At 34.6% G+C, this 25,135-nt stretch overlaps 1 protein-coding gene across 8 annotated transcripts in view; it reads right to left on the minus strand.

Annotated features, from left to right (window-relative positions):
* VTI1A (vesicle transport through interaction with t-SNAREs 1A) overlaps positions 1-25,135 on the minus strand; it is a 406,811-nt gene that overhangs the window by 366,119 nt on the left and 15,557 nt on the right. For all 8 annotated transcript variants that reach the window (XM_074233704.1, XM_074233705.1, XM_074233707.1 and 5 more), the window contains exon 3: positions 24,353-24,463. In XM_074233704.1, the coding sequence (XP_074089805.1) occupies positions 24,353-24,463 (111 nt within the window). The remainder of the gene's footprint in view (positions 1-24,352; positions 24,464-25,135) is intronic.

The following is a 25,135-nucleotide window of genomic DNA, read 5'->3' on the forward strand; positions in this document are numbered from 1 at the left end:
ACATATCATTGCTTAAACCACCCTTAATTATACTGAAAGATAAAGGATATTAAAAGATATCCCAAGGTAAGTTAGAAGAATAAATACTCCTCCTACCTTCAAAGAAGGGAAAAGATAGAATATGTAAAACTACAGTTATCCCTTCCACATCATAAGAGTCATAGGGTGAGGTGTCTCCATGAGCTGGAAAATCCACATAAAATTCTTTGGTCCTTCCTTTGTACCAGAGAAAAGAGTTTTTTGGTATTTCTGGTACTGGTATTATATAATATTATACATATATCTTATACATTTCTAAGATTTTAAACTTTTTCTGTGTTGTCTGCTGGCCTTCCTATTTTATTTGTGGCTTCCACAAAACTTTCAAAGGATTCCCATTTAATTTTTTATGTCAATCAATGACATAATTGGAACTGTGATGGGTAAAGTCACAATGTGGAAGGGATATCTATACAGGCCACAGAATTTGATTTTGATTCCTGGGGAAAATTCTAGAAAAGATCATTAAAGATTTGGCTGGTGAGTCAATAAGCATTCATTAAGTACTCACTATGTGATTTTCCTAAAAGCTCCATTCTGATCAGTCACCCCTTTACTTGATAAATTCCAATGCTTCTTCTGTGGCTCCAGATTACATCCAGGATCAAATACAAAAGCCTCTGCTTCGCATCAAATTGCTTCAAAATCTAGCTCCTTTCTACGTTATAATACAATCTTCTACACCTTATTCCCTACCAAATTCTCATCCGTTCAGTGACATTGGCCTAATCATTGTTCTATGAGTAAAATACTTGCTCTTTTGGTTATTGGAAATTTTCTTTGGTTGTCCCTCATACATGGAATGCTTTCCCTCAATTCTGCCTACTGACTTCCCTGGCTTCTTTAAAGTCTCAGCTAAAATAACATTTTTTGCAGAAACCCTTCTCAGCTCCTCTTAATTCTACTGCCTTCATTTTGTTATTAATTATTCCCTATTTGTCCTGTATCTATATCTATATCTATATCTATCTATATCTATATATATATATTTGTTTGCATGCTGTCTCCTTTATTAAATTCAAAAGTTCTAGAAGACAAGGACTCCCTTTTGCCTTTTTCTTAGATTTACAGAATTTAATACAGTGCTTAGCATATAGTAGATGCTTAATAAATGCTAACTGACTGATTGATGTGCCAGATATTATGCTTAAAAGGATATAAAGAAAAGCAAAACAGAATCCCTCCTTTCAAGAGGTTCATAAACTAATGGGGAAGACACCATACAAACAAATATTTGCAAAAGAGAATATATACCATTTAGAAAGGGAAATAGCGATTACAAAGAACCAGCAAGACTTCATTTAAGGACAGACCATTAATCTCATTTCCTTTTTTTGACAGAGTTACTTAAGTGTTACATAAGCAAAACACTTGGATACAGTTTACAAAGATTTTGAAAAAGTTTCTCGTACTCTTCTTGTTGAAAAGATGAAGACACATAGATTAAATGAATTCAGAAATGATTGCAAGGTCATACACAAAGAGTACATGATAATGCTTCAAAGACAATGGCAGGAGGTCTGATGGAGTGCCCCAGGAATCTATGCTTTGGTTATATGTTACTCATTTTCTTAATAAATAAATATTGATAAAGGCAAAAAAGTTTTGATGACACAAATTCCGGGATGGATAGATGTAAATAGATATATAAATATAAATACATATCACTAGCAATATTTATACCTATATACATATTCACAAATATAAACAACATGACAGTAAGTAAGAGCTAAGATCCAAAAAGATCTTGAGAAGCTAGAGAATTGGGAAGAACATAAGAAGATAAAAGTCAATAGGGTTGAATATAGGTCTTATACTTGGGCACACAAAAAAAAAAATCAACCTCACAAATACAAGACAGGGGCATGATAAAGACAGTAGTTGTTTTGAAAAAGTTCTAGGGACTTTGGTGGAGTGAAAGCTCAATATGAAGCAGTAGAAAGATGAACAAACACACAGAAGTTAATGCAATCTTGAACTATATTGAGAGGTGTACCTTTTAGGAATTTAGAAATAACAGTTCTAATATGTACTCAGCCAATGTCACAACTCATCTGAAATATTGTTTTCAATTCTGGACATATGAAGATATTGAGAATGTTCAGAGAAAGGTAAGCAAGGAAAATTCTGAAGTCTTGAGCCCATGTCATATGAAGCTGGAATGATCACTTGTCATTTATGTTATAGTAAGGATTCCTTTCATGAGTGCTAAATATAGTACCTGGAACATAGGAGGTACTTTAAAAATGTTTAATAGCTGACTGTTGGTTGAACTAGATGACCATTAAGACCATTTTCAACATGTGAATACTGTGATTTCGTCCATGAGTGTGAAAGCTCTGTGGGTCTTACCAAGATGCCAGGTTCCTAGCAGAGCTCAAGGACATGACTATCTTCCAAGATACAGTCCAGTTTACACTTAAAGAAGCTCATTAACAAAATGATGGTTACTGGATGATCAACAATTCATGAATCCCTCCAAGACAAAAAAAAAAAAGGGTTATAATTTATGTCTGGGGCAGATGAGGTGGGATTGTATGGCAGTACTAGGATCAACCAAAAAATATAATGGTTGAGCATTGATGCTTGGATAAAATAATAATTCCTTAAATTACCATTGAATTCCTGCATAATCTGACTCAATCTACTTCTCTAACTTTATTCACATTTCTCCCTTTTTAACACATTTCTATCTTTTAATAAAACTGGATACCTGACTGTACCTCAACTCAGCACAACCTCTTCTACCTCTGAGCACCTGCAAGGACAGCATCTCATACCTGAAAGGAATTCTCCTGTCATCTCTGCCTCTCAAAATTATATCCTTCCCCCCAAAGGCTCTTTTATTTTTGTCTTTGTATCCCTATTCCTTCACTTAGTGACTTCAACTTAATGGCTATAGAACTGAATTAAATGGTTCTTGTAAAGAAACTAAAAAAGAAAAAAAAATCACACTTGAATAAATTTTTTCATTTATTCAAGAAATATTTATTAAGCAATTAATTATGTGTATAGCACTGTACTGAGATAACACAATCAAAAACTACATTTGTCTCTTCCAAACAAGTCATCTAGTTTGCATGATAAAACAAAAGCATAACAAAATTTAATGAGAAGGTAATACATTTTAAGATCCCCTTCTGCAAGTTCTTTCTTTTCTATGGGTTGGTCTTCTTATCTGTAAAATAGGGTTGAAAAGATTATCTCTACGATCCTTCTGGTTCTTAAATTTTAAAATTCTATGGGTCAAGAGAATGACAATAAGTCCTATGTGATATTGAAGGAGGAAGAACTCATTTTGGGCCAGCATGGTTACAGGCTTAAAGGTCAGAGAAATGGAATATCCCTTTGAAGTTACAGAGCCCAAAGAAGGAGGATAGCTACTTTTGTCCTTTACACAATGCCTATCCCATGATCCTTAAGGCAAAAGTTAAAATTGTTCATTCCTGGGGCAGCTAGGTAGCTCAGTGGATAGAACACTGGTTCTGGAGTCAGGAGGATCTGAGTTTAAATCTAACCTCAGACACTTAATTATCTAGCTGTGTGACCTTGGGCAAGTCACTTAACTCCTATTACCTTGAAAAAAATTGTTCATTCCTACAAAGAATTTTACATAAATCTGTATGTGGATTTAAAATTATTTTAAAAATTTTGGGGGGGAAGCAGTCATTTTTCTTTCAAACAAGTAACATTCTAAAAGGATACTAAATAAAGGAATGAATGCTTTATGTAGTCAGTTCTAAAATCCTGATCTGGAAGGCTGATTTGGGGAGTCACAAATTTAAAATTCACAAATAGAGAAGGAGAAAGACATGCTATACAAAAAGAATAACAATTAAATTTCATGATCAGACAGAATGATTAGTGCAAAGTGGCTATGAGGGTATGGCATGAGAAACTGAGCTATTGGGATAGTGGGAGGGAATCTGGACAAGGAGGAGAAGGAGGAGAAAGAGACGGAGGGAGCTGGCATTGATAGTGCCTATCTGCATTTTACTGTTAAGCATGTTAAGACAAATAAAATCATACATCTAGCAAGTATTTGAGGCTGGATCTGAACTCGGGGCACACTAACTTGCTAGACAATGGGAAAGAAACCACTGAAGATTATTTTACAGTGAACATAAAAATCTTTGAGGAAACTTGTTTTAGCAAATCCTAACATATTGACTCAAAGTGGGAAAAAAAAAAGAAAAAAGGAAGGAAAGTAAGTTGTCTGATGCTTCCAGGGTACTCAAATGAAATGGCCTGCCTTAAAGTGGTGGATTGGTAAAATATCTAAAGGAAGAAACCAGTTTCCAAATCAACTTTGGGTGAGTCCATGCAAAGAGAATTAAGCTTTTTTCCTCTCTGATACTTTCCCCCAATTTATTATTTAAGTTTTTTTTTAAATTTTGAGTGTTGAATTCTCTTTTATTAGGTGACCTTCTTGAGCCTTAGGATCTTGTTTTTTTTTTTTAAGTTTTTGCAAGACAATGGGGCTTGCCCAAGGCCACACAGCTAGGTAATTAAGTGTCAGAGGCCACATTTGAACTCAGGTACTCCTGACTCCAGGGCCGGTGCTCTATCCACTGTGCTACCTAGCTGCCCCTGAGCCTTAGGATCTTGGAAAACACTGGATAGGTATCTCTCTTTTCTAAATTTTACATAGACAAATGACAAAATTTTGGGGAACAGGTACCTGTTTATCCTCAAACAAAAATAAGTGCAAGAGAATACACAGAGCAAATTTAAGATTATGGGCCCCATCTGAAGAACCATCAAATCACCCATAAAAAGAATCACCTGGTGCTCTGTGCAGCTCCATCCTGGAAGAGATGTAACTGCAGCATATTATTACAGGAACAGAACTGACACAAAGCATAGGGGAAACCTTGTAATCATGCCCTTGGGAGCCTTTACAAACCCCATATAGTTTGTGTGGTTAAACAGAAGGGGGGAATGCTACAGAATGATTCAAAAGATACAAAAAGAAAATGGAAAATAAAAAGAATTAGGAAACAATCTACATGCAGCTATAGTCATTTAAGTCAGATCACTACAGAGAAAGGCTCTTAAGTGCAAATCTTTCTTATTACAGCAGTTTCTTTCAGTGGCACATGAAACAGCAATGATAACAGGCTCAGGGAAAAAAAAAACTTTGAAATAAAGTTAAAAGATACATGTAACTTAAAACTAACATCTTTTCCTACACAGAAAGGTTAAATTGTGGGGTTGACATTTGCATTTGTTACACTGTCAACACTTCCTGCCTATCAGCCTACATACAAACAATATCTAAAGATGTCATCTACATATTTATACCAAAGGAGTTTATGAACAGGACCTGTCAGTATATTTTAACACCCTTCGGAACATCAGCTTTCATCAGGTGTAAACACAACATGTTTAATTTATTAGTTTGGTTTTAATATAAAAAGTTGACAATCACATGTCACTATAACTATTGATAAGGTAAACAAGGACTACAGGAACATGTCAAAAAGTTATTGAAATATTTGCCAGCATTCTACATCAAATTGTGTTTATTGGCTTAATTACTGTCAATGAATTTGTCATGTTTCCTTTATAAGGCTATTTCTGAAAGTATGTACCCAAATAGTGCATTTCAGAAATCTCATTCCTAAAGCATTTTAATTCTCAGATCTAAGAAATGTAAAAGTAGTTGAGATAGAGTAAATATGTATTAAAATGCATATTTCATTGTTCTACTAAACTAAGTTAAACAAATTCTCTTGAACTCAAAGTACAATTCACAATAGATACAATTTTTCAATTAGGAAACATATTTCATATGACTACTGTGACTTTTCTTACCATAGTAGTGTTCCTTTTAAGCAAGGCAAATGCAATCCCTAACTTTAAAGAGATTATTACCTGTGTTTTCAAAATATAAATATACGTACCAATTAAAGGACCATTTTAAACATAATTATAAACAAGTGGAAAAGTGAGAAATGCAGATAATATATAGGAAACTCAAAGAAGAAAATAACTATAGGTTGAGATCCGTTAAGGAAAGTCTTTAAAAAGGAACTGAATGTTGAGCTACAATAGGAGGGCATTCATATATTGTTTTAAGTTTACAAAGTATTTTCATCACAATTCAAGTGGGGAGGTTATTGTTTTTGTTGTTGGGTCATTTTTCATTTGTATCTGACTCTGTGACCCCATTTGGGTATTCTTAGCAGAAATACTGGAGTGGTTGACCATTTCCTTCTCCATCTCTTCTTACAGATGAGGAAACTGAGTTAAACAAGATTAAGTGACTTGCCCAGGGTCACATGGCTACTAAGAGTCTGAGGGAACATTAGAACTCAGGAAGATGAGTCATTCTGAACCCAAGTTCGATACTGTATCAATGAGCCACTTAGCTGCCCCCAAATGGGAACAATATGTCTCATTATTGCCATTGGATTTAAATCAAAGCCACTTGACCTCAAAGTCTTATATTCATTCCCACTACATTGTCACTGCCTGTCTGCAATGATGATATATCTGTAGTTGATAACTACATTAAATCTAAACTCAAAGTTCTGATGTAGGGATGATTTGATATAAAAATAGGAACTTTTCCAAGTCCCTAATTGGCAAAAATAAAAACTTCTACCCTTAGTTTATATCCAGTTTAAAGTGGAGGTTAAAGTTGATTTGACCACATCAGGAAATGTCTTCCTTCACTTAAAATATATCAGATGACTCAGTGAATGTCTCTGGCTGATTTGAGAGAATATCTTCTTTTAGTGATGTAGTTATTTTAATTACAAATATTATAGTAAACATAAATTTAGCAAATCTCAAAGAATTTTTTTAAACATTCTTCAATATGTATTTAAGAAAACACAAGTAGGTTAGAGACCTCCATGAAGTCTCTCAGTTTAACTTTCTCAAAGTTCATAAGACTTACCTATAGTTTAAAATATCCATCATCCTCTCTTGGGTCTTTAATTAGATTTGCCATTTATGTCTTGAAGATCAATTATCTTCAATCTTAAATAAGAGTTATCATAGATCAAAATAAAAATATTTTCCATCCACTACTAACTCCATCTGCATATCATAAGTCTTCAATATACCAAAGAATAGGCAATTTCTTCAAGTATCTTACAATAAGGTAAAAAGGCAGCATATTCAGCACCTCAACGTCTATTGAATTAGACAAACTAACAAAAGATCTCTAATTTGGCAGTATTTTTTCATTAACATAATCATATTCACCAACTATGATACCCATCTACCTGTCTCCATACAAATAACAGCACCTACTATAGGTGAATACTTTATAGGATTTCATATGGGAAGACCTTGGTGAGATTTCCTTATGTAAATTCAATTTTAATATCAATATCAATGTATTTTTAAAAAATATTTTAGAAATACTACCAACACTGCAAAACAACAACAACCAATACCACAAAGGATGTGAAGATATTTCCTAAAACCTACTTAGACATATTAATAGCAGGCAAACATGACATGGCTGCTGTCAGACTGCCCCAACTCAATGTATGTATATCTTCCTTCCCTCCCCTTGTCTATCCTTTTTTGTTTCCCTTTTTTACTTTTGCTTTGTCTCCCCTTTTCCCCTCTGCCCCTCCTTTGCCTATGCTTCAGATTTAGTGGGGACCCTTCATTAGAAAGTTAAGAATAGTCAGAACAGTTGGTGGTTCATGATTTAGAAGCAAGTTTTCAAAATAATGGATTTGAGGAGACATTTCAAACAAGGATCACAAAAATGTTGTTTGTGTTTTCTCATACTTTAAAAACAGTGACTTCTAAAGAGGCATCTTAAAACTGACCCTAGTGTGAAAAATTTGGATCTATGTTATTAACTCTAGGAAATCTAGCTATCTATAAAGTGTATTCATATCACTAATTAAAGTAGCACAAAAATTCATCTTCAGAATTAAAAAAAAACCTATTTAAAAAAACCCTATTATAAATGGATTGTTTGGAAAATATATTAAGTCTTAGAATTTTTTCTCAAGCAAGTTCCATGTCCTGTAGAATTCAAAACCTACTTGAAACCTTTCCAATACTCCAGCTGCCCTTCAAAAACCCAAGGTCCCTTCTATTGTACAGTGATACTGAAGGATGATTGTAAGGAGAAAAGCTCCATGATAAAGCACATTTTCAATGATTATTTGTACTACACTGGAAACTTTGGTGGCTCGGGTTCATAGAGGATTGAGCACTGGGTTTCAAGTCAGGAACATCTAGGTTTAAATCCAATCTTAATCCTTATATGTAACCTCTATCTGCCTTAATTTCTTCCACTGTAAAGTATATATAATAATAATCAACCCTTCACAGGGTTGTTTGAAGATCAAAGGAGTTAATATTTGTAAATTTCATAGAGGATGCTAAATAAATGGTTATTTCATCCATCCATCCATCCATTGTCCCTACTCTGCCTAAGAATAATAGAGCACCATTTGTCAACAGAAGTCTCTGATTAAAAGTAGGAAGATAGGACACCTTCTCAGTCAGGCAACAAACACTTATGTACCCACTATCTGACGGGAACCTTGCTAAAGAGACAAAGAAAGATAAAATGACAGCCCCTGCTCTAATAGAGTTAACAGTCAACAACTAACTATAAATATGCTATAAACAGCATGAGTTGGAAATAATCAACAGAGGGAAGGCTCCAGAATTAAGGGAGCTTGGGAAGGACTCCTGTAGAAGATGGAGGAAGCCAAGAAGAGATGAATAGGGACAGCCTTCTCAACCTGAGGGATAGCCAGGGAAAAATCAGATGGAAAAGGACAATGCTACTAGACTTCATCTGTTGGTGAATGTGAAGTAGAGAGAAGACTGGAAAGGTAGATTGAAAATCCTTGTCCCTGATCAAATGAGATGCAATTTGTGAACTGCTTAGCAATGCCTGTCACTTAGCAGGCCTTGCTTTTTTTCCCCTTTGTTCCCTCATGGACAAAAACTTGTTTTTAAGTCTATAGGCCCATATCATGCTGGAAGGATTTTCCTGTTTCTCAGGATTTAAAGGATGTGCAATGAAAATGTCTTGAAATAAACCAAAATCTCTAATCTTGGAGAAAACTGGATAAAAAGGCTAATGAATCAAAAAATCTCATTGAAGTACAAAAAGAAATTCTAGAAAAAGGACTCAATTATCTTCCCTTGAATGTTTCAGTTTTAAAATGGTAGCGTTTAGAACATACCCCAGTATTCTTTTTCTAGTCTCTTTTTTTTTAATTTCTGTAGACCAATAATCCAAAAAGTTACTTTATAATTTCAGCAGGTTTCGATTATATTGCTGGAAAATTGACCTAAGATTTAAGTTATGTTAAGTTAGAAATTGTCCAATTTGGCCACAAAAGCAACTTCAATTCTACACCCCTGCACCCACCTTCTTAAAAAAAGAAATCCTCTAGTAATTCTTCTATCAAGTTGTAAGATTTTTTTCCCCCACTAATGCACAGCTATCATCATTTGGAACCAAGTGGATTTTCTCTTTCTCTCTGCTCCAAATTCACTAGGCTTACTGCCAAGAGAAAGTCCCGACACAAGGGAGGCAAAGAGCAATTTCTGTGGAGATCAATGAAAATGTTGACCATAACAGAATCCTATTTATCTATCACATCCAGTGCTTTTTCCTTTCTGATTAGAGATTACTGGAGATTTCTGGACAATCACTGTGCAAGAAAAAGCAAGAAGTTATAACAGTTTTATCATAGAAGAGGGAGGGGAAAAAATAAACCTTTTCCCAACTGAACACACAGACAACTTTTGTTAATTTTCATTAAGGAAATTGGGAGTGTCTGCTTTTAAGGCAGCCAAAAACTGCATATAAGGAAATGGGAAATTCACATGAATTGATTTAAGGTAAGAGACTAAAAACAAATCTAATTGGCTAACAATAAGAAGTTTAGAGTTTTTGTTTTTTTGTTCTTAAATTTCTGGTTCTGATCCTGATACAATAAGCAAACCAGAAGTGTCAGTAGCTTCATCTACATAAAGTGAATTATTATTCTTATCAAGGATGTATGTAACTCCCTTTTTAAAAAACCATCAAAGTATATCTATCAGTAACTCAAATTTAGGTCATCAGGGAAATAATATCTAAAATACTTTGCTATATATGATAACAAGCATACAGATAAATGTCACATAATATACTGGATTTTGCCAGCATGCCTTGCATATTGATTTTTTTTATAAGCACGAGCATTTGAAAGAAAAAATTATTCCAAGCCATATGGAAGTCAATACTTCCACTGATTAAAAAATGTCAATTTCCAATATATAAACTGTACCAAGCCTCCCAAAATAATGCTCATTTCATTGACAGAAAAAGAATTTCACCACCTGTTTCATTCTTCTTTTCTTCCAAACGTTATTCCACATCACCAGTCAAATACTGTATTTGTTTTTGAAGTAGAAATTCATTTGAAGTAGGTGGGTATTTATTTTATCAGTAATGGTTTGATTGAAATTGTTTTAACTTTGGTCATATTAATTCTAGTTCTTTAGCATATTCTTATGTTTGGAGTATATGTATTCTCTTAATTATCCGAAATAACACTTTCAGTCTAAGACAGTATAGTAAAAAAGTTAATTACCAATTTGAAAATAGTAATATAACCAATTCCTTGAGGATATTAATAATAACTTGTAGGTATTATAGTATAAATTAACCTTCCACAAGTTAAGAAAATGACGACTCTCTAGTAACCCGGGGGATTAATCCACTCTTAATAAGTAGAAGAGAATTCTAATTTCCTTTATTTTACTTCTAGTACCTCTTCCAAGGGGGGGTATTGATTGATTTAATAGATAAGCCTAAATACATGTATGCTGAAGACTATATCAAAGATTTATGATTACATTTTACTTATGATACGATTTCAAAATTGGGAAATTGTTCAATATTTAGTAATGAAAATCAGTTAAAAATGGATGACTTTAAATTATCTTTGTTGAATGATCAATTGATCATCTAACTTTAGGGAAAGATTCTATTTTCTGGAGAAATATTTGGGTTTGTCAGATGGAAAAGTTTTTAATTGGAAGGTGTAGAAAATAGTAAGACTAGAAGAAAAGGGGAAAGGAAATATAGCTTGGTGTAAGAATCAACAACTCCATTCACTAATTCTCAAAGTATCCTATATTTTAGGCTGAAGGAAAATGGGGGTGGGTAAGGGGAGTCGGAACACAGATTACAAACTAGAACAGCTCTCTCTAGATATTGGTAGATCTAGATGAAATACATTTCATTCCATTCCTCCAAATCTCAGAGTGAGAAGACAACCTCAAAAGATGAGTATTTGATAAAATCTATTCAAAGTTCTAAATGACTTGGACTTTGAAGTCTAGTAAGTCACCTTGAAAATCTGCAAACATGCCGCATCTCTCCCAAGACATTACCTTTTTCTACCAACACACTTTTCTAAACCATCCCTTCCCTCATTTGCTCCTAAAACACTAAAAGACACATTACCCCCAAGAAGCCCAAGAAGATAAGTTTCTAGCTAATTTTAATTGAGTACACATAACAATTCCCTGTCCTGGGAAGAGGTAAAATATATAGTAACCAAGATAAAGATTATGAGAAGTTACTCTGTGTCACCTTGGAAATAAGTTATAGAAGAGTTCTCCTACAAAACAGAATAAGTCAATATTTCATGGATCTGTGTATCACAATCAATCAATGAATGCCTTCTGACTCTTGCAATTCTTATCCTTATTCTCCCCCAGATTCCCCACAGAAGATCCATTCAGAATCCTAAAGTTCTATCTTTAGGTTTATTTACATTTTCATGAGATGATTCTCATCAGTACAACACTCAGATTGTCTAACTCAAGTTGTCTCATTATGTGTAGAGAACAAAGGAATAATACATAAACAAAAGAAAATTTAACAGAAAATAACACAACCATGTGGTAGATTAGAATTGGGAATGGGGGTCTCATATTCTAGTCCCTGGATGGGGACTAGATGTATTTCTAGGGTATAGGACTGGATGTATTTCTAGGCATTTCAATCACAGGATCCACCTTACAGATAGAAATGCTTCTGTGACTAAAAATACCACTTCCATCTCCCCCTCCCCCATTTCTCCATGTGTAGCTCTTAATACTTCTCAAATATTTGCATATCTATTATCTTATTTAAGTAATATCTCATTACAGATGTCAAAATGCAAACAGCTTAAGAAATTTAGACATATGAACAATGAAAGTTACTGTTTTAAACAGTAGAAAAGTTTTCAAGAAAAGTGATCACAGTGCTAAATGTGGTCACTTCAGGACAAATGCCAATGTAATGAAATGTAAGATTCTGAGGTTCTCCCTTAACAGTCCTAATTCAACTCCAAGTCAATATTAGCCATGATAAAAGTATGAAAATATTTCCAAGTCTCCTCTGTTCTACCACTTACTTCAAAAAATAATTGCTACAAGAAAATTTCCAAGTAATAAAATTTGAATTCCCTCTTAAAATTTGCTCTAATGGGATATGACCAATAACAGCCTCTGGCCACACTGCAGAAGCTTGGAGTCAAAAGAATTTATAAAATGAATTGGTTTTACAGTCACTTGCCTCCTGACAATCTGCAACATCAAAACACTTATGCATTCCAGGGTCATTCTAAGCAAAGGCTTTTAAACCATGACCTGATGGACTTCTTGAAAAGAAAGCCAAAAAAGCAATTTGAGTAAAATGTTTGTAACTGTGTAGGTTTTTAAGAATTTTTTTTCCATTTATGGTAACAAAAGAATAAAAAGTCAAACTATGTAATGTTGAGGAATAAATGAGATTATACATATTTACTTTCCTAGCAGGCATACAAAAACTTCTGTCCTAAAAAGATCAGGAAAGTTCTTCTGACTAAACTTTTCCTGTTCCTGTTCCCAGTCTGAATTCTTATGTAGAAAGGACTGAAAAAATATGATGATGCAAAATCTTCAATTATAGTGATGCAAAGCTTAAAAAAACCTCCACCTTCTGCAAAAAATGGTTCACTACCACCTGAATCTGCTGAATTCTCCTTTAAAAGTCACATTTGCTTTGTTTTGTTTTATACCTTGTATGATTCCTGATCAAAACAGTAAAAGGGGCATTTAAAACATAAAGTTTGAAAAAGCTCACTAAAAAGAAAGGATAGCAACAACTCTGGGTCACTAGGGTTCATTTCCACTTCTACTAATTATACTATTAATCATGGCTCCTCACAAAAACAGTATGCCAGTCATAAAGATGAAACTCATGCGATTTCAAAGAAAAGATCTTAAAAACATATTGTTTTGTTTTATATGACTCTTGACAGACTCAGAAATTAGGACTGGAAGAGCACTAAATATCATATAATACAACTCTCTCATTATTTATAGAGAACTGAGGCCTAGAAATGGGAAGGGACTTATTGAAGCTAATTCAAATAGTAGCAGAGCCAGGGTTAAAACACAGATCCTCTGAGGTCAAATCTACCACTCTACCACACTACCTTTCATGTGCTTACATAATCATTAAAATATAATCTCCAAGAAGGAAGAGAGCACACAGTATAGTTATTTTGTTTGGAGCCAAGCACCCACTAAACTAATCCATGAAAGTTCTATTCTGATCCTCATAAAAGTAGGTTGACCTTGAGATCTTGAAGTTTATGCTAGGGGGAGTGCAAGGTCTGGAAAAGTCTACCAAGTTGAAAAATCTTGAGTATAAATTGGTGGCAGTTGGTTGTGTGTCTGCTGTCTAAAGTCTGGAGAAACACAACACTAAAAATGTGGCTAACAGGACAGGAAACTTTTCACCCTCAGAAACCTTACCAACTTGGTCTATTAGGGGCACTTGGCAATTTACATCAGAAGGAACAGAATCTACATATGGTAAAATCACAGATGAAATCATGGCTTCATGAAGTAGTATTTCCCATGGCATATGACTAAGCAATGATATTTTACCTTTATAATTCAGCATTCTGTGAACAAATCATTTATTTGGAGTAAAGGAGATTTCATTTTTCAATCAATTAAATGACTTCATTCCCAATAAATGCTAATTAACAAATGGAAAACAGAAAACAGGCAGGGTTCAAATGCTTAGATGAATAAATTACTTTCTTATAAATTACATTTTTATTCATTATGGCATAAAGTTGACCCTGGGCTCTTGAAGAGTGTCAAAGAAAATAAATTCTGCCGGTCTTACACCAGGCAAGCGAGGCTTCTAGAAATGGTCAGACCACAGACATTATCCTCTGGGGTCTGACCTGGCTAAGTCCAAGGACATTCATCAACTGAAAGTTGGTCACCAGGCAAAAGAATTTTTTGGAAACAACAAATGAAAAAAACTGCCTACTAAAGCACCAGAACCAGAGAGTTGAGGAATGGCAATCTGCATTATAAAAGAAATATTCACACTGTTGAAACCAGGGATCTCTTAAACTATTCATGTACTGAAACAAATGAGACAGAGGGAGCAGCATGGAGTACTGGGTCAGGTGTCCAGTCAAGTCAATTCAACAAATATTTATTAAGGACTTGTTACTTTTCAGGTATCGTGGTAAGTTCTGGGGATACAAAGGAAGGCAAAAAAAATCACATTTTAAATAGAAAGTAATTTCAGCAGAAAATCATTACCAAGAAAATCTTCTAACTAGAATGACTTTAGGTGAAATTTAAAGGAAGCCAGAGAAACCAAGAGAGGAACCCCTCTCCTTGGGGGGAGGGGGGAGGAGAAGAGAGAACATTCCCAGCCACAAGGATAGCCAGGGAAGATTATAGTCAGGAGATAGTGTCTTAGATGAGGAACACTTAGAAAGTCAGTATTAGGAACACCTGAGTTCAAATTCAGTCTCTGCCCCTTACTAGCTAGCTATCGAGAATAATAATAACCTTACCTCACAGGGTTATGAAACTCAAATGAGATAATTCAACTGCTTCATAAATTTAAATAGCATATATGTATGTATGTGTGTATATATATATATACACACACACACACACACACACACACACACACTACTTACTCCTCTTCCTTCTCCTTCCACCACCACCACTTCTACTATTACTCCTACTACTACCACTACCACCACCACCACCACCACCACTACCACCACCACCACTACCACTACCACCACCACTACCACTCCTCATTACCACCACTATCACTCCTCATTACTACTTTTAGAAAAATTAAAAAGAAGTCTGACCGATCCAATGAAGGGATTTGTTTTTCCAGAATATCATGCTCTATTTTCAACTAAGGGAGAGTTTATAAATAACCAGCAAAAGTTCACCATTTATGAGCAAACAACTTAACCTTAAAAACAAGGCTATTTTTGACTATGGCAATTAGTCTCTTCATGTTCCAAACACCAAATAACATTTTCCCATTAATTTTTAAACCAATGTGGCTTTAACTTAAAATAAACTGTACATCAAAAGAATGGAAAATAAACAGCCAAGGAACACAATTTGACGAATTGGATTTATTTAGTTTATTTATCTAAACAGGGTCCATTGGATCTCTTTAATAGGCTGACAGTTGCACTGGGCTGGTTAATAAAACATTCAACACAGAATCTTCAGCCAATATAGAAATGCAAATCCCACTAGAAATATTTTATTCATGAGGCAGTAATTTCAGTTACTACCAAAGTTAAAAAAAGAGAGAGAAAAGAAAAGAAAAAAAAGAAAAAAGTGCCATGCAAACAAAGACTGCCATCTAGTGACAAACATTAGATTCAAATCTGTACTAGATACATAAATAGCCTTTCAAAATCTCATCTCCTCCTATCTTTGCTTCTATGCCCTCATTTTCTTCCCAGGTAAGAATAAAGTGGCTGGAAAAAAGGTCATCAAGTCATTTTTTAAAAGTTGAAGAGTCAAGTCTGACCATCTTGAAGACCAAAAATAGTTTCTCCCTTGGCACTAAGAGAATATATGGAAGAGATTGAGGAATGCCACAAAAACCAACTCAGTCCCTAATGTCTACTGTTTGAAAGATATTCTCCTAATTTCTATCTCATAAGACAAATTCTATTGAGGACAGAAAAGGGAGCTAAAAAAAGTGAAGTGACACTGTCAGGTTCTACCTGATTTTAACTGTAGCTAGAACTAGTTATAGGCTGCCTCACAAGTCTTAGTGCAATTTTAAGACATGAAACATATATAGAAAGGTTTTTTTTGGAGAGTTTAGGGTTAAGTGAATTACCTAAGGTCACACAGCCAGTAAAGGGTCATGTGTATGAGATTGGATTTAATTCTAGTCCTCCTGACTCCAGGGCCAATGCCATAGTTAGGGCTTAACAAAAGCTTGTTGATTGACTGTCTTAATCTGCATTGTTATTATTATATTCACTTATACAGAATGTGCCAAAATATTTAATGTAATAGATTTAGAAGCTTAAAAATATAGTAAGACTTCTGAAATACTCTATATCAAATAATCATAATAATAGCATAAATTTAGATAGTCAATCAAAAGGCATATATTAAACCTTTACCATTTGCATTTTATTATTATCTTACTGTATCTTCTAAGAGGTAGTGAGTGCAGAAAGAACAAGTAGGTCTATGTCCATTATACAAACAAAGAAACCAAGTCTGGAGTGGTGAGCAGAGTGGGATCATAGTGTCAGTAAAATGAGACTTAAAAATCTAGGTCTTCAGATTCCAAATTAAAGGCTCTTTCTACTACATCTCAGCTGCCTTTGATGCAAATTCAGATGTGTACATTTCTATTGATGTTAGCATACTTCTATGTGACCATTTGTACAGATATACATGAGTATACATAACTACTTTTTTCTACATATATATATACACACACACATATGTGTATGCAATCTACAGCAATATCTATAAAATAAATTGTATTGCATCAATTCCATCCCCTTAACAAGGATGACATGGAAGTTATTTTAGAAGACCCCCACATCTGTACAAAAGGTAATGGTTAAAACCCAAAGCAGCCATTATAAAAATAGTTGTACTGGTCAAAAAAAAGCTCGGCTTCCAAAGTGAAGAAAATCTATTAAGGCCAAGCTCAAGTGTAGCACATATGGCCAACAATAAAATATTTAACACAAATTCCTGTTATGCTCAAGTGCACGTGGGAGGGAAGAGGGTCATGAGCACAGCACCTTTACAGAATCCTGAATCAAGAGACCAGAGTAACAGAAATAAACACAGATCAGTACCCTGAAGGCATTTACTACAGCTTGGTAGATAGATTTTTGGCTTTTTCACAACCCATAAGATTCCTTCAGTGTGTTGGCCTTTGAAGTTAATGGGGGCTCTGTGAGGAGATCCAGTACCTAAGGTGAAGCCTGGAATGAGAATCTAGGCAAAGAATGCCAAAATGTACACTGAATTTCTAATACTTTAACTAAAGAACTTCAGTACAGTCTGGAAAACTAAAGGCAAAAGTCAAGAACCAGTTCACCCAAGTAAATAAAGACAATAACTTTCATCTGCAAAATGAGAAATGCCTATCAAGAATTTATGTGAAACATGTTCCTAATCTTACTACACAGCTATTGGGAGATGAGAAACATACACATCCCAACATCCTTAGGGCTTTCCAAAGGAAACACTACAGGAAATGTTTCAAATAGGAAGTTTAAATGCACTTTGCAGGATCACATAATGTATGGAAGTAAACTGGATAGGTAAGATATGCATTACAAATGAAGTACTATAAGCCACTGAAAAGAGTAGTTTTGAACAAATGAGGAAAAGACTGACTAGTTTGGCTTTCAATTCCATCTCTAGGATAGCACATGATGTGGGCCCAAGGTAGGAGCACTACAATTGTATAAAGAGAATTTGTGGCACAGCCTTGAGATGATTAGATTTTGAACAGTTTCTCTCTGCTAAGAGATCTAAATCATACTCAAATATAAGAAAAATACTAGAAGAGAAAGCAAGTAAACAAATGCACCAATTCTTGTCCTTTCTATTTAAGCTAAAAATCAGAGGACTTAGCTTTCATATTTGTACTTCTTTATACTCCCTCAGACTTGTGAAAGGTACTGGAATGTCAGGCCTCGCTTCTCCTGAAAGTCTGAAACTTAAGAGAGAGCACAGGCAGTGTCAAGCGAAAGCTTCAAGCTGCTCCCCAACATCCCCTGAACCCTGACCTAAGGGACCAACTCTAATAGTCTGAAGAGAGCCTCACTGCTGAGACTGTCAATAGAAGTGCCATTCTCTGATGTAGACAGCTATCCACTAGGAGCTGGTCTAACAATCAGATCACATAGACAGCTTGCTAAACAGGAAAATGACAGCATTTAGTCACCACTGACCTGGGATAGAAGTGAAATGTAGACTCAAGGTTTAAAAAAAACCCCTCTATTTCTAACATCCAGCATGATCTAATCCCCTACCCAAAACCACTGCTTTTATAAAAAGGAATTTCCACTTTTAGCTGTTAGGGAGGAAAAAAAAATATGCAACTACATCATCAGCCACAAGATGGTGCCATGGCCACAGTACTGAAGACCATTTCATTCAACCCCCAACTACACTCCTAACATTTTTAACCAAGGAAACAGTCCCTAGTAAGAACACTTTCCCCATCTTTCTCCTAGTTACTTACTGAGACCCTATTTGGTCAGAAGAGCATATAAAATCTTTCACTCTTTTCTTTTTTAGAAATAGTAATGTTCATCTTTTGAAAATAATTGAATGACTACAATGGGGATTCAGACTACTTTTTAGATTTATGAATGCTTTATATTTATTGTCTACATTTTTAGGTTGCCAGGTAAGGAGGTCTAAAGCATAGTCCAAGTGCCACATTCAAGAGAAGACCTATATAAATCCTCCTCAACCCCACTTACAGTGTCCAATGCTGGGACATAACTTTATTTTTGCTTTGTATTTGAATATTTGAATACATGCCCTACTTCATAACCCCCAAAAGGATGCAAGTTACCTAAGAGCATAAACTATTTTATTTTTCCTTTGGAATCTTTGACACTAGGAGAGTATCTAGAAGAGATTATATACATAAGTACTTATTGAATTTAACTGATTATAATGACAACTTTTAAAATAATTTGTCCAATTATTTCAAAGTATGGTAGATATTTTCATTAAAATCCTTTATGTTATCTATAAATTGTCAGCCATCATTATTTTCTCTTTAAGACATTCTCAGAGAGAAACAGTTATTCAATAAAAATTTGCCAATCAGACCTGCACAGCTGAAAAATTGAAAAGCAATAATTAAAGAAATCAACTGGGGGCAGCTAAGCAGTACAGTAGATAGAGCATCCGCCCTGGAGTCAGGAGGACCTGAATTCAAATGAAGCCTCAGACATTTAATAATTACTTAGCTGTGTGACCATGGGAAAGTCATTTAACCCCATTGCCTTGCAAATGCTACCCACAAAAGAAATCAACTGAAAAATATATCATTTCCAAAATTAGTCAATAGTTAAACAATATTGTTTAGCTAAATAGTTCTACAATTTCACTTTTCCTTAAATCACAAAGACCTTCAATTCTGTTCTCTTAAGGAAGCACTAGCCAATGACTAAAACCTAGTGGATTAAGAAATTTTAGCCAAAGTCAAACTTTTTTCCACTACAAAATGAAAGTAATCACTTCTTGATCTTTTCCACCTTATAGTCAGATCTTTATGGTTCTTTCCAGGTTCTAATACTGTGAAACCCTATTATAATTGCTCTTTCTAGGACTTGCTCATTTCATAAGTGCAAAAATCAGGGACAATTTGGGGGTATCTGTGATGGAGAATACCATCTGTATCCAGAGAAAGAATTGTGGAGTTTGAATGACAACCAAAGACCTTTAATTTAAAAAAAAAAAATTATCTTATGTAATTTTGCTATCTCTTATACTTTATGTTTCTTCCTTAAGGATATGATTTCTCTTTCAACACATTCAATTTAGATCAATGTATTTAGATCAATTTAGAAACAATGTAAAGACTAACATACTTCCTTCTGTGGGGGGTGGGGGGAGAGAAGTGAGATTTGGGGGAAAATTATAAAAATCAAAAATAAATAAATAATTTTTTTTTTGAAAAAATTGCTCTTTCTTACATACAGACACTTCCATCACTGCCACTGCCACTACCACCACTACTACTATCAATATTTATTACTTCAACTTCTACATCTAATACTGTCTACAGTTATTATAGAACTTAAAAGTTCAAAAGCCTAGCAGTCCCAGATGACCAATGTGAAAATTATAGAATGGAAGTTTCTTTTCCTACTAATGTAAATTTAAATTAATTCAATCAATGAAGGATATTTGAAAAAAACATTACCAGAGATGTCTAAAGCTCTCCATAGCTTATATTTTATTGGATATTTATTTTTTTTTAAATTAAAGCCTTTAAAATTGTAGGATGGATGCTAAGGATCAGATTTCATTAATTATTCATATGACTCTGGTCAGCTAAAGGAAAGAAAATATCTTCCTTTGTTTCTTTATTTTGTATAATTATCAAGGATTACAATAAGGCTAGAAAAATTCTAATTTTGTATTTAACAGTGCATTAACAAGGGCAGGGGCAATTTCTGATATTCTGCTTAGAACACAAAATTTCTAACAATGTTACAGCATTCAACAATTATGTATTAAGCATCAATACAGACGGACACTGTTCTATAGGCTGGACTATAAAGACAAAAATCAAAGTTTCTGCTCTATGGACAAAGGGAAAATAACACATACACAATTAAGTAAATACTAAGTACATACAAAGTAAATACAAAAGGGGGGGGGGGAATATTGGCAGTAGTGGAAGGGTGGGAATTAGGAAAGGCCTTCTATAAAAAGTGGAACTTGAGCTGAGTCTGCAAGGAAGGGAGAAATTCCAAAAGTTAAAGGCAGCTCATATCAAAATAAAAAAGCTGAAGAGTTTACCAAGAACCAAGAAGAAGAATTTACCAAGAACAGAAATGCCTAGCAAATAAAACATGCTTAACAAATGTTTATTGGTTGACTAACTGGTTGAAGTATGGGGGAGGGAGTTGGGAGAATATAAAATCAATCTATGAAGATCAGTTGAAAATAATTTGAGGGTTTTAACTGCCTCCTAGAGGAGTTTGTATTTTTATCTTAGAGGCATTAGGCTATGAGCAGGAGAGTGAAAGGATCATAACTGTGATTTAGGAATATTACTTTTGAGGCTGTATAGAGGCTGGACTGAATAAAGGAGAGATGAGAACCAGGGAGCCTAATTATAAGTCTATTACATTAGCGCAGGTGAGGGGTGCTGAGGGTCCTGAACTAAAATGGAGGTTAATGGGAGTAGAAATAAGGGAATAAATATGAGAGATTCCAGGGAGACAGAATCAAATCAATAACCCTTAAAAAATTATTATATAAGGTGGGGTGGGCTGAAGAAAAGTGAAGAATCTAAGATAAATGCTAGGTTTCAAACTCCAGTGGATGGAATACAAACTTCAGGATCAAATACAAAATTTGTTTGACTTTTAAAGTCCACAGAATCTAGCCACTTCCTACACTTTACTCCCCTCCATAAGCTCCATGATCTAGCAACAATGGCCTCCTTGCAGTTTCTCATCCAGTACAATGCACTGCTTGGCTCCACATCTTATCACTAGTCTTCACAGTGCCTGGAATGCTCACTTCTCTTTTCTGCCTCCTCCTTCCCTGGTCTCCCTAGAGACTTAGAATGATTTCACCCCCTTCAAGAAACCTTTCCCAGTCCCTTTCACCCTCTAAACCTTGCTCGTGCCTTCCCTCTGAGATGACATCCCATTTATCTGTATGTACCTTGTATGCAGAATTATTTGCAAGTTGTCTCCTCCATCTAAACAAGAAATCATTGAAGGAAGGAACAGTATTTTGCCTTTGCTTAAAATTACCTAGCACTTAGCACAGAGTTTGGAACTTAATACATACTTGTTGAATGATTACTGACCAATTGACCATGATAAATGAGCTGCCTCTGGGTCACTTCAGACATAGCTGGTGACATGAACTGGGAGTTCAGAAGAGTGCTAGCACTACGTGCCGAGGTTGAGACAACTCAAAATGAAATTTCCGCTGCAGGGTGGGAAGGAAGAGGAAACTAGTACCTGTGCTATCCCTGGAAACTCTCTGCCTTATGGATTATGAATTTCTCCTACCTTCCTTACAGAAGTGTACAATTTTTTATTATGATTATTTGTATTTTTGATCTATTTTGTAGTATGATACTATGCATAGTTGTTTTTTCTCCCAATGTCTTCTCAGTAAGCCATCATCATAATTTGAAATCCTTCACATTGATCTAGTGTCTGAAATTGCCAGAACCCTGTGCTTAGGCTTTAGGGTAAATAGACTCCTGATCTGAAAATGTGCAAACTTTCAATAGCTGTGACACAAAACAATATACAATATCCTCATCAGAGGATATTGCAAAACAAGATTCTCTTGGAATTTCTGAGGTAAACACAAATTTCAGACCAGGGAAGACTTCTTGGAGAAGGTGTTGAGATGGGCTTTAAAGAAAAAGTTGCAGGGGCAGCTAAGTGACGCAGTGGATAGAGCACTGACCCTGGAGTCAGGAGGACCTGAGTTCAAAGCTAGCTTCAGACACTTAATAATTTCCTAGCTGTGTGAACCTGGGCAAGTCACTTAATCCCACTGCCTTAAATAGATAAAATTTAAGAAAATATTTAAAAAAGAATAACTTGCAATTCAAAAGGTCAAAGGGAGAGAAGAGAGGTAGGAAGGCATACTCCAAGTATAATGGAAATAGCAAAAAAAAGACACCTAATCAGAAAAGGAGAGGGAAATACACAGAGGACTGTGAGTGAGCCAGTAAGACCACTGTGTTAACTGTGTGTTTTTTCTTCTTCCTTTTATAGTTATTCAGTGTTAATGAATTTCAATTCTGGACTTGAAGCTGGGAGACTAGCACTGAATACCTTCTTCTCTAGCACTGACAATTAAAGGCATTAGAAGACATTATTTAACTCTTCTCTCCCCACCATCTCCCCAGGAAAAAAAATTAGAAGAGGCCTCTATACTTACAACTCAGTTCCTCTATTTATACAATGTGAATGATCTGGAGAGAAATTTTAAATCTTAACTAAAAAGTAATACTGGATTCTGCTGTGTGAGACAATTTTGTTGAAAGAAGTGAATACATAATGGATTATGCTATTTCTAATTATCTTTGGCCCCTAAGTGGGTCATCTGATAGAGTAATTCTATACCACAAAATGCCCTTGATTTGTATGATCATATTCATCCAAATAACATCACATCTAAGGAATGCTTAAGAGATATTCAAAAGGAAAAGTAATTTTATTGAACCCCCACCCCCAATCATTAAGAAATACTAGTGTCATCTTCAAAAGAACTTTCTGAGGGATAAAAAGGTTATTATCCAAACTTTTACTGACAAAATTGAGATTAAATAATTTCCCTAAAGACAAATGGCTAAGTGGCACAGCCTTGATGGGAATTCAGAGTTGGTTTTGTTTTCTTTTGTTTTAAAGTCTAAACCAAGACAGTACTTTGTCCATTATGCTGTATTGTCTACAAGCAATTGGACAGTACTCTGGTTTCAGAAGTTAGTATCAACACTGCCTCCTGACAGTTATCATCAACACTGCCTCCTGACAGTTATCACATCCTATCCCTTTTCTAAAGTGAAGGTGAGGGAGAATGAGGAAAGCATAGTCACATCACCATGTTAAGGCTGGGGGCAGAGCTGGGACTCTTCTTTTCCAGGTCTAGAGAGTCTATGTTTTCAGAAAGCTAAGTGATTCAATTTTTTAAATGAAATTGTGTCACTAATATAAAAGATCGCTTTCCATTTTTTTTGACAGTGCTGGTTTTATTCTTTGAATACCTAAAATGAATCATAGTAAATAGCAAACATACTTAAATTTAAAGAGCTTAAATCACAATCAATGAAAAAGATCAATGTTGTCATATTTTTCTGTTAATTATATTTTAAAATTTCTTGATATTTATTAACAGAAAAAAAATCACTTTAATCTTCTTTTTCTCCCAAATGAAAGAAACTTATTTGATGGAGGAGGGTAAACTGCAATACTTGAGGTCAGGGACTGTGAAGTGCTAAATATATGCAAAAATTTATAAATCATGTATTTATCCCAAATAATAATGGAACATACAATTTGAATCCATGTTGAATTACTGAGCTAGTACATTTGGAATTTCATTGCCAGCCAAAAGATAGCATTACATTCTCTAAACAAAATTCTGAATCAACAAGTGAATTCTAGTCATTTAAAACTGGTTAAAAGAAAATGAAAAAATTTAAGAGGTGAGAAATTCAAGACAAAGTCTTACAAATATGATTTATGAGTGGAATCTGACTCACAAAATCTGTTTCAAGTTTTCCCATTTCTTGCTTGTAGCTCCTCATTCTGCTGGTATACATTGCTCTGTTCTGTGGAGGAATCTCCCGGACTTCCAGGTCCATCTGTTCAAGCTAATAATAGAGGGAGAAGAAAAGTGGTTTGAAGACTATTAAGAGAATCATAGAATTTGGGAAATAGAAAGGACCTCTAATTCAATACCTTGATTTTAAAATAAAAGAAAACAGATCCAGAACTGTTAAATAATTTGTCTAAGATGACATAGCTACTTCATGGTAAGGGTGAGGGTTTTTCCCCACTAAATTTTCATAATAACTTTTTGTCATTCAAGAAGTAATACAAAATATAAAAATGTTTTCTGATTTCCCTTGCTAAAAAAATCTTTCAGTGATAAAATACTAGATTTTTTGATGTTATAAAAGCAAATTTTACTTCAAATTTCTTCAGAGCAATCCACTGATTAATCCAGTATGTGGATTCCTACTTTCTATTCTTGACTTACCTAGAAGGTGACAAAAGTGACAGGAAATAGTATTTAAACCAAATAATTTCTCCCTTCACTTCCTTCCCTTCCTTCTGACAGTTGTTAACATCACTTCTAAAGATTATTACTGATGCTAGCCATAGTAGAGTAAGTTCTGGGATGCAACATTGTAAGAGCTCAGGATTCCCTTGGATCATTTGGAAATAGAGGAAATAATAGATGTGAATAAGTTTTTAGAACTGGGAGGTAAATTTCTATGAATATTATTACACCCCTAAGATAGAGAAGCTTATTTCTAGTG

Source organism: Macrotis lagotis, chromosome 4, assembly GCF_037893015.1.
Source record: "Macrotis lagotis isolate mMagLag1 chromosome 4, bilby.v1.9.chrom.fasta, whole genome shotgun sequence".
NCBI lineage: Eukaryota > Metazoa > Chordata > Mammalia > Peramelemorphia > Peramelidae > Macrotis > Macrotis lagotis.